This window comes from Lactuca virosa, chromosome 2 (assembly GCF_052849685.1).
Source record: "Lactuca virosa cultivar CGN04683 chromosome 2, Lactuca_virosa_CGN04683_v6, whole genome shotgun sequence".
Taxonomy (NCBI): Eukaryota; Viridiplantae; Streptophyta; class Magnoliopsida; order Asterales; family Asteraceae; genus Lactuca; species Lactuca virosa.
Genome location: NC_136427.1, coordinates 145,508,584 through 145,520,180, shown reverse-complemented (window position 1 = coordinate 145,520,180; position 11,597 = coordinate 145,508,584). Strand labels below are relative to the sequence as shown.

At 34.3% G+C, this 11,597-nt stretch overlaps 1 protein-coding gene across 1 annotated transcript; it reads left to right on the top strand.

Annotated features, from left to right (window-relative positions):
* The first annotated feature begins 2,597 nt into the window (after positions 1 to 2,597).
* On the top strand, positions 2,598 to 4,337 carry LOC145159558 (UDP-glycosyltransferase 75C1-like). Its single transcript, XM_079078566.1, has one exon. The coding sequence runs from the start codon at positions 2,805 to 2,807 to the stop codon at positions 4,296 to 4,298; it is 1,494 nt and encodes a 497-aa protein (XP_078934692.1). The 5' UTR covers positions 2,598 to 2,804; the 3' UTR covers positions 4,299 to 4,337.
* Positions 4,338 to 11,597: the final 7,260 nt, after the last annotated feature.

Below are 11,597 nucleotides of genomic sequence, written 5' to 3'. Positions count from 1 at the left end.
CCCTCCCGTTAATTTGTGATTTAATTTCCAGTAACATACATACAAATTCAGGATGCATGCTGTATGAAGAAGGCGAGCCTGAAAATGTATATTGACATAAAATTAAACCATGCATCTTTAGAGTTAACTAGACAGATTATGATAGGACAAATAGGTGATTATTATAATACCTTTTTCTAAAAGAATAACTCATTGTTCATCATTGTAAATGTCTCTTCTATAAGAGCTAAAACTAGAGCCACTTCCAGTACATCGAATATTAGCTAGGAATCTTAATTATGTGGGTGTTAATGTTAGAAAAATATTTAATCCTGAAAAGAAGAAGAGGATTTGATTGAATTATGTAGAAGAAAAATGAGATTTCATTGAATGGCAATTATATTTAGAATTAAACAATAAACAATTTCAATTAACCAAATAATCTTTTTTCTAACTTCTAGTCTTTGAATGTGATCAAAACAAACAACAAAATCCTTGTATAAAACGGAAGAGTTTGACATTGATTCTGATATGAAATTTCCTACATTTGATTTTGACAGTGAATTCAAAAAATTAAGAGAAAAACAGTAAATTACATACATACATAGTTGTCTAGAGTTCAAACATATTGCATGATTATGATTAAAAGATTGGACCTCTTCCCTTATCTATTGATCGTGTTTGTTTCTTAAAGTAGTTTGGTGATGAGTAGATGATCAAATCATCAACAACATTTGTTTTCATTTTTCTATTAAAGAATTTACGATTATGTAGTGATATATTGAAAGGGTTTGTAGAAATCTTAAAGAACACAAAAATAATTCTACGAGAATATTGCACACCAGGTGTCTGTAGAAATGTCTGAAAGAGAACTTGATGTTCAAATTCTTCAAGAACACAAAAATAATTTATAAGTTCATTATTTGTGTTACTTGATTTTATCCTGTTGTATAAGTTCTCTTAGAATTACTAAAATTTGTTTTATTTTGTCACACCAGGTGTCTGTAGAAATGTCTGAAAGAGAACTTGATGTTCAAATTCTTCAAGAACACAAAAATAATTTATAAGTTCATTATTTGTGTTACTTGATTTTATCCTGTTGTATAAGTTCTCTTAGAATTACTAAAATTTGTTTTATTTTGTCGTATAAAAGCATTCTCACATAGTTTTATTATATCATAATTCATTTTCATGACAGTTATTCTCATGGAATGAATGAAGTACATGATGATCAATGACTCGAAGGTTGGATGAATGCGTTTGGGATAGACATGAACAATCCTCAATGGTCACCGAAGGTTGGATGAATGCGTTTGGGATAGACATGAACAATCCTCAATGGTCACCGATCTTCCAAAAAAGACATTACTCATTGTCATATTCTGTTAGATTAATCTATAATATAATGATAAGAGTATATGTAATAGTATATTCCAATAGAATAATCTACCTATTATATTTGTTTGTTATTAGGGAGTGTTTCATTATTATAGAATAAAATATAATTTTTTTTATTTTTTCAAGGATGTGATAAAAAAAATTTAACTTGTATCTAAAAATTTGTTTATTCTGCGAGAAGTAAGTCTCTTTATTAGTTTATGGCTTGAATTTTCATAAAATATCATTATAAAAAGAATGTCGTTCTGACAGAATAAAATCGGGTTTAATTATAAAAATTATGTTATAATTAAAATTAAAGTAATTAAAAAAATTATAATTTTAAAATCAAGAGAGTTAATTATCCCTAAAAATATGGAATTTTCCTTTTTTAAAATTATCTCAATTGTCTAAAATACCCTTAGAATGAAATTAGATGGTATTTTTCAATTATCTTTAATTTAATAATATGTATTAATCACTTTCTTAAAATAAGTAAAATGATTGGCCCACATTTATGCATACAATAACACAATAATTACTTTGAATAGAATAACCTAAGCCTATTGAAAAATGGACAACTTGAATACTGTTTTGGAACGATACTTGAGTGTTGCAAACCGATAGAAAAATCTCGTGACAAGGCGATCTTAATGAAAAATACTACTCGTCTTACGCGAAATAGAATTGGCGTTACATGAGATTTCAAAAAATATATAATTGGCGTTAAAGGCTAGAAATGATATATATATATATATATATATATATATATATATATATATATATATATATATATATATATATATATGTTTTGTCTTAATTTATGTTTCGTAGTTTTAATTTCTATATTTGGTATTTTTAAGCGTCTTGTAATTTTTGTTAATTAAGTTTTAGTTTTTATAAAACTAATTTATTTAAATTGATTATTTTTAATATAGATTAATTTTAATAAAAAAAATAATAATAATAAAACCATAACAAAATTGACAAACCATGCTCTCTAAATGATAAAGTTTTGAAGAGATATGGTAAATCATGTATTACCAGAAAATGTACCAGAATGTGACAAAAGTGCTGCCATGAACTAAATCAAAAGTGGTACCATGAACTAAATCTAAATCTGTGGCGTGTGGTGGTTGTTTTGATTGATTTGAAATTATTTGTCCGTTTGAAATTTTAAAGTATTGACGTTTCACAAGAAGCTTCGGGTATTCACTGCAAACTCGAAGAAACTGACATCAACCAACAGAAAACATAAAACACCACCTCCACCACCAATCCTGGCATTATAGCTTTCTCTTCTTCGTCACCACAAACGTCATTATTTCCCCCCAAAGACTTTACACCATCAGCATATAAATCCATCGCAGTTGTCACCATTTAAACACACTCACAACCTCACTAAACTTCATTCTAATAATCTCCCTCGTTGTAAAACGACAAAGATCATGGTTCAATCTCAACCTCACTTCCTCTTAGTAACTTATCCAACCCAAGGTCACATCAATCCAGCTCTCCAGTTCGCTAAACGAATCCTCCGATTAGGTGTCAAGGTCACCTTCACCACCTGCCTCTCCGCCTACCGCCGCATGAGCAAAGCTGGCCGGATTCCATACTGTTTGAATTTCGCACCTTTTTCCGATGGCTTTGACGATGGCTACAACTACAAGGACAATGATGCCTCATTTTACCTGACACAGTTGAGAAACCGAGGAAAACAAAGCCTGAAAGACACCATTCTTTCTTGCGACAAAGCTGGCACTCCGATCACTTGTTTGGTTTACACCATCCTTCTCCCTTGGGCTGAGGAGGTGGCGCGTGACCAAAACTTGCCATCAGCTCTTCTTTGGATTCAACCAGCATCTGTATTTCGTATCTACTATTATTACTTCAATGGGTACGATAAACTGATTGGTGAAGACTCAAAAGACCCATCATGGTCCATCGAATTACCAGGGTTGCCATCTCTCAAAAGTCGCGACCTCCCCTCCTTTTGTCTACCTTCGAACACATACAACTTTGCACTTCCTTTGTTCAAAGAACAGCTAGATATCTTGGATTCAGAAGATAGGCCTAAAATACTAATGAACACCTTCGATGCTTTGGAAGAAGATGCTTTGAAAGATATCGATGAGAAGCTAAAGATGGTCGCAGTAGGGCCGTTGATTCCGTCAGCTTTCTTGGATGGAAACGATCCATCTGACACATCTTTCGGCGGAGACTTGTTTGAAAAGTCAAAAGACTACATCGAATGGATGAACACAAAGCCTCAGGGATCCATCGTGTACATATCTTTTGGTACTTTGATAACACTGTCGGGGAAGCAGAAGGAAGAAATGGCACAAACTTTGTTGGAGATCCGACGTCCGTTTTTGTGGGTGATCAGAGATAAAAACGGCGACATGAACAAGACGACAGAAGATGAAGAAGAGGAAGACGAGATAAGTTGTATAGAGGAACTGGAAGAATTAGGTTTGATAGTTCCATGGTGTAGTCAAGTAGAGGTGTTATCTCATCCGTCTTTAGGTTGCTTTGTGACGCATTGTGGGTGGAATTCGACGCTAGAGAGTATAGTTTGTGGGGTTCCGGTGGTGGCGTTTCCTCACTGGACAGATCAGTCGACAAATGCGAAGCTGTTAGAAGATGTGTGGGGAACGGGGGTGAGGGTGGCGGCTACCGGAGAAGGAGTGGTTGAAGGGGAGGAGATAAGAAGGTGTATTGAAATGGTGATGGGAGGGGATGATGAAGGATTAACAATGAGAAAGAATGCTAAGAAGTGGAAAAATTTGGCAAGAGATGCAATGAAGGAAAGTGGGTCGTCTTTTATGAATCTCAAGGCTTTTGTTAAAGAAGTTGATGGAAGTTCGAGGCAGAATAGAGTCCCGATTTCTAGTGAAGAATCTGAATCTGAATGTGAATCGAAATCTGGTCATTCTGTTTGATGTCATATAATAAAATTTAATTTGAATTTCTGCTGTTAATGATTCGACAATATTAAGTAGAAATGTAGAATTATTCAAATGATTGGACAATATTAAGTAGAATTTTTTTGGTCTCTGAATTCTTTGATTAGTGCCCACGGATAGGGGTGCAAACGAGCCGAGCTGACCCCGAGCCTGGCCAGGCTCGGCTCGGGCTCGTTTAAGTTATATGAGGCTCGAGCTCGAGCTCGGCTCGATTCGAGCTTTCTTTTACTAAGCTCGGCTCGAGCTTGTAAAGAGTTATACAAGCTCGGCTCGGGCTCGGGCTCAACTCGTTTTTATCTTACGTGCCTAAATAAGCTTAAGCTCGGCTCGAGCTCGTTAAAAAGCTCGTTTACTAATACCCTAAATTCATAATTCCCCTAATATGTTTTTATTTTAATATATATAAATAATAATAAATTATATTATATAAAGGCTCGTTTAGGCTCGCGAGCCTAATCGAGCTTAGTGACATAGGCTTGAGCTCGAGCTCGTTTAATAAACAAGCTTAATATTAAGCTCGAGCTCGGCTCGGACTCGTTTAAAATCGGTTTCGAGTCGAGCTTTTAACGATCTGATCTCGAGTAGCTCGCTAGTAGCTTGGTTCGTTTGCACCCCTACCCACGGATCAAAAGGTGGGAGTTGGTATTTGATTTTTTACAAATTGGTCCTTATTAGGTTTAAGAATTTATTTTCGCTCATTTTCTTTCCTTTTTCCGTTTTTCGTTTAAATACCCGAAATTACTCAAAAGGATATAAAAAATCATTTGTTTCCACTTATTAATTAATTAGGGTGTGTTTGGTTTGTTGGAATGGAATGAAATTGGGGGGAAAATGATTTGAGTTCAACCACATTTCAGTGTTTGGTTCAATTTTGTAGGATGAAATTGGAATCCTAAATGAAAAAACTTTCCATCAAATAAGAGAAAACACTTTCCTCCAAGAAGATGATGAAATTAATTCATTCTTTGGAAGGAAAAGTCGTATTTTAACTTATTATCCTTGTTTTATTTCACAACATAATCTCTACCACACCTACTACCACTACCACCCACCGTCACCGCGGCTACCACCACCCACCACGCACCACCATTCACCATCACCACTACCTACCATCGCCATCATTGCCACCACCTACAACCGCCACCAACATGAATGTTAAATATATAAATCAAAATTTACTACTTTTATAGTTTATATAATATATTTTTACATATAAGTTAGAAATCAAAGTAAAATTAAGCAAAACGGATTAAAAAAAAGGCAATTCTGTCATTTTACATGAATTCAAATTTCGTTTCCTGCCAACCAAATAGAATCTGATTAATTTCAATTCAATTTCTTGCCAACCAAACAGTATATGGAATTAGATTCAAATTCCTAACAAATTCTTTTTCCAATTCTAATTCTAATTCCTTTGAAACATTATGTGAACCAAACAACACCTTAGTTTATAACCCATGGGAACCACATTTACCAAATTAATTAAAATTTTATAGTAAAAAGACAAAACTATTAATCAATTATTTTAAATAAATTATTAATTAAGAAATATTTTTTTAGTATACAAAATTATAGTCGTTGATTTAAACAAATACATGAAATTATCTCACCTTGTAATCTGTATTAATTTTATTTTACTTTTTATTCTAATGTTATTGATTTAATATAATTAGGATGAGAAATTTAAAATTTGAAAAGTGACATCATATTAATTAGGAGGTATGATAAAATGACACATGATAATTAAAAAAGAATAAAATTATTATTTTATTAGAATAGAGAGATCGATATAATACATCCTGTTTTAATTAAAATGATCAACATTTAATTTCCAAAAATTCATCTTTCTTTATAGAAGAATATAGATGAATGGTTAATAATTTATTTCCTACAATAACCATTTCATATAAAAAAATTGTCATATCCAACAATTAAGGGAGTGGTTGTTGGGCTAAACAATATTTGGCTAACTTTCATAAAGTCCAATATACATCATTGATGTTTGGACGTCTCATTACTGGTGACAATATGACATGGTAGATATTAGGCATGCAAAAACCGGTTTTTTTTCTGAACCGGACCGGTTCAGAAAACCGGTTCGGTTCCGGTCAACGTAGTCAAAACCGGTTCACCTCCAAACCGGTTCGGTTCCAAACCGGTTCTGCCCCAAAAATATCCGAACATATGTAAACCGGTTCGGTTTAATAGAAACCGGTTCAGCAAAAACCGGTTCAAAAACAGGTTCAAAAACCGGTCCAAAAACGGTTCAAAACCGATTCGACGCAAATAAGCTTTTCTAATTTTTTTTTAGTTTTTGGGCTAATAAGTGTAAAATAGGAATGGTTTTTTTTTTGTTTAGAGTATAAAGCACTAGATTGTCTTGAACCAAAAAAAAAATTTGGCTTCATAGTAAGTGGTTTGGGGGATTGGGAAGGCAAAGGCTTATAAGCCTTACATATATACATACACATACACGTCCATATGGACCATATTGCCAAAAGGTTTTTTTTTTTTTTTTTTTTCTTGTTCAATAATATACATATCTTTTCATGTATTAACTTTTTTTTTGGTTTTAAATTTTATGTTTGTGTATATGTAGAAAAACATAATGCATGTAAAAATTGAATCAACACATTTTTTGGAGCAATTTTCAACCTTTTTTTTCATTTTTTTTTCGTTTTTTTTATAGTAGAAATACATAATACAACTTCAAACATAAAAACACAAAACATCCAAATATAAAACATTGTTGTCGTCATACTAATACATCTTCAGAAAGGGAACATTATTGTCGTCGTAGTCTTCATTCCAAGTCCGTAGTCATTGTATTTATTCGTCATCCGCCATGTCGTTGCGCAATCCTCTCTCATACTCGAGCTCTTCTAGGGTGAGTGGCACCGACATTCCCATTGCTACTTCTTCCTCATGTACTCGTGCTTCGGCATGCAACGATGTGCCTTCTAGTGCTTCAACGTCTTGTATCCGTTCCACACCATCAAGGTAGCATTTCAAGCAAATGCACACTTCCACCGACAAAGGGGTGAGTTTTGTTCTTCTTGGTGATATAACCCTGCCACTAACAGAAAAAGCCGATTCCGAAGCTACCGTAGAAGCTTGGGAGCTTAGTAGATCACGGGCCATAGCGGCTAGAATCGGAAATTGGGTTTCCTTTCCTTTCCACCAAGCCAAAATATCAAAATTTTCAAACTCTTGAATACTCATTTGAGACAAGAAATCGGAACCAATGTACCTTCCGAGCTCGCTACTAGGGGTGTTAGACCGAGCTCGTTTGGAATTTTCATTCCTCAAAGTATTATAAAGCCTAATTGTTTCGTTATTTTGGTGAGAAGTGGATCCGGATGCCCCCGTATTTTGCATCATGTCATGAATGTTTCTTGAACCATATTTTGTTAAATAAACTTCAAACAAATTTTGAAAAACTTTGTTAAATTTTGAAACTTCCTTTGATGCATAATCAATGTCATCATCCAATAAACCCAAATCGTAACAAATATTTTCAATTAAAGTCTCAACCCCCCCAACATTTAGAGCCGGATTCAAAGCGGCGGAACAAGTAATAATGGGAGACATTTCTTGAAAATATTTTTTTAACTTTGCTTTCATCGGTTTCATCATATTAGCAAACATTGCGCTCTTCATTTCAAACTCATTTATTTTCGCACTCATTAAAAAAATTTGGTTTAAAACTAAACAACTTGTAGGGTAATAACCCCCCATAAATAAGTAGTTGCTTTTTTAAAAACATCAAGCATGTCTGTAACAAGTTTGATTGTATCCCAACTTGATTCCGGATAAGCCGTAACCTTGTTACGGTCCGCAAGGTTGTCATGGAACATTTTTAAAGTATCTTTTTAACGTAAGGCACATTCAAACATTTTGCAAGTGGAGTTCCATCGGGTATTATTTTCCCAATTCGGACCTAAAAAGAGGGCATTCGCATCGACACAAAATTGCATATAATTATGATATCGAGCGTTACTTGAACTAAAAATATCTTTTAGCATGTCTTTGAAACCATCTTTTATAGTTTCAATGCTAGTTAGTCCATCTTGCACAACCAAATTAATGATATGTGCAACACATCGACTATGAAAAAAAACACCATCGCAAATTGGTTTATATTTTAGTTTTAGTTGTCCAACCGCGACGGTGTTGTTTGAAGCATTATCAAAAGATATAGAAAAAATCTTTCCTTCAAGTTTATAAGTTTTGATCACACAATCTAAAATTTTAAATAAATTTCTACCGGTGTGCGGGTACTCAAACAATTCAAACGTAATCGTATGCTTCATCATTACCCAATTAGTTGGATTAATCCAATGAGCGGTAACACAAAGGTACGCATCCGGTGAACCGTGAGGAGCCGTCCAAACATCACAAGTTAAATTCACACCGGTTTCTAAAGATTGAAATCCTAAAATCAATTCATTTTTTGCAAGTTTCCACATTTCAATACAATCACGTCTAATAGAAGTACGACTCACATGACAATATCGTGGTTGGAGAGTATCTTGGATGAGTGAAGTCAAACGTTTGTTGTCGAAGTGGTCAAAAGGCAAGCATTCTTGAATCACGAACTTCGCCATCCTATCACGAACTTTAGCCAAATCGTAACTCCACAATGTTGCATCATTCGCCATTGTTGTTTGATTATGACCCGACCCAAATTTCACCGCGGGGCATCTTTTGGTCATATGAGTTTTCAATGTCGAATTCCCTTCTTCATTAAAAAAAGCACCACATTTCTTGCATCACGCCTTTTTTAGACCATTCGACATTACACACAAATCATAGTTGCACCAAATAGCCGGATTTCTATTTGTTTCTTTGATGCTAACAACGGTAAGAGTGTTTGATGAATCTCCAATGCCAACGGAAGCCGAATCCATTGTTTGAATTAAGAGCGTTTTTTGAAGTAAGAGAGGTTTTTTGAGGTTTGGTTAACCCAAAACATCTAATAGCTATTTATACTATCAAATATTGGGGAATATGGCCAAAAGGGACCAAAAATCGGGTGTCTAACAGCCATAAACGGCTATATAGCCGTTAGAATAAGACAAAAAAACGGGCATATGCAAAACCGGTTCAAAACCGGATCAAAAAACCGGTTCATACTAAACCGGTCTCAACGGTAACTACATCGAATCGGTATTGGTCTGGCGGTTCGGTTCAAGTGCGGTTCGGTTCAGGGCTGAACCGGTTCGGGGGTAAACCGGTTTCCGGTTCACTGACCGGTTCGGTTTGTGAACCGGTTTTTTTGGTCACGTCTAGTAGATATGACTTGCAAAATTTTAGATCTTATGTTGTTGGTGACGGTTTATTAAGTTTGTGGAAGGAGTGGTGATGCACTCTTTTATTTTGCTATATTGCCATATAAGCCTTACATCACATTTTACCATAAAAATTTGGTTTTTGACACATCCAAGCAATGGTGCTATATTTGTTTGTGTTTTTTGTTTTTTTTTAATAAATAAAAACTTTAGTTTTTATTAAAAACATAAACCTACAAAAAACTTAGAAAAAAAAACTAAAAATCTTAAACCTACAAAAAAAAATCTTAAAAAATCAGTTGATCCATTATAGATCTTGGGGTTGTGGTGTTTCTAACGGGTATTTTTTTTGGTTATTTGGGTTTTTGGAAGAAGTCATTTTACAAATATTTTTTGAAGTAAATTTACTAAAAGATGAATAGAATTGAGAGAGATTTATTAAAAAGGTAGAAGTTATACATATGTTAATATATAGGTAAAGTTAAACAAAAAAAATTCAATTTCTGACCGTTGCCAATGGTCAAACCCATTAGCCAATCAAAACTCATGGTAGAAGGGGGGATAGGTGTGGCCAAACCGCACCCAAAACAACATAGGGGGGGGGGGCAGTGTTCCCCTGCCTATGTGGCAAAAAGGTGCGGCCAAACTGCATCCACTCCCGATAATCTAATGCATATTTTGATGTTATATAAGAATTGTTCAAATGAGCGATTACGATTAATATTTTATATAGGAGGGTAGAGTTATCTTTTGAAAGGCTTGAGTTTTTTTTATTGTCCTGGACTTCGATTCGGGGTGTTTCCTTGAAATACGTATTATATCACCTATATTTCAATAATGTGTGTTCAATGATAAAACAAAGAAATCATTGTGGATACGTAACTTTCAGACACCTAGATAGTGACACTTTTAATTCGATTTCCGCCAAGGATGGTATACGAGTATCTTTGTTTCATATGTTATGTATTGGTTTTCTTGCTTCTGTCAAAGAGTAATTCTCGATTCCACAAAAAAGGTCATACCAGAAATAGATGTCCATATTTTTCCCTAACTTAGGCTGTTGGGTGTGGGCAATGCCCAAAGAGGTGTTATTGTATGTTATAACGGGGCAAACACCGCCCCACCTCCCCGATTTTGCACGTTATTAGCCTGCACGTTACTTTTCGTTACCACCACAACATCTTCTAACGTCGTTTTCTGCTTTTTTCTTCAAAAAACGGGAGTGGGCGTTGCCCACTCCGACCGGTCTAATGAATATGCATCAACATATATTGGAAAATCAAGTAACAATGGAGCATCAAGTATCAATGGGGCTTTGACTTTCAGTAGGGGAGACAATTTATGGCACGACAAGCCAAAAATACACAACATGAAACAAAATTAGTACAAAATTAAATTTCAAATTCGTTTTTATGTTGAGTATAAAAAACATGACATTTTGTTTTGGCATGCTCAGGTTTATAATTCGATACGAAAGTGACATAAAACTAACAAGCTTTTTCGTGCTTATACTAAAGAATTATTTTATTTTATCTATTTTGTGTTTTTCATTTTTATCTTATTTTAATTGGGTCATTTTCGTGTTAGTTAAACAAATCACGATGTCATATCGCATCCGTGTTATATAAAATGTAATGTCATTTTGTGTCAACTTAAAACATGACACTAGTACCAATTTTTCACTTTCCACATCCAGCCTTAGGTAGTGGCACTTGAACCCTCAACCTCAAGGAAAAAGGGAAATACTAGATACCGCTGGGCTACAAGCTCTTTGGTTATCTCCAACATTATAAACCTTCAAGATTTCTTACTTTTTTATATATATGTTTACAAAAGCATATGATAAATTGCAACGTAACATAATGAAGCATATAAGAGAACCTAACCAAAATATTGTCATCAAAGGACATGAAAAGCAATTGTTCGCGACTTAAAACTCACTACTAGAAAACTAGAGGGTTAGCTTCAAGTTATTACGTTGGTA

Bases quoted from the DNA above. Each gene is read 5' to 3' on its own strand.
- LOC145159558 (XM_079078566.1), top strand. From the start codon at position 2,805: ATGGTTCAATCTCAACCTCACTTCCTCTTAGTAACTTATCCAACCCAA.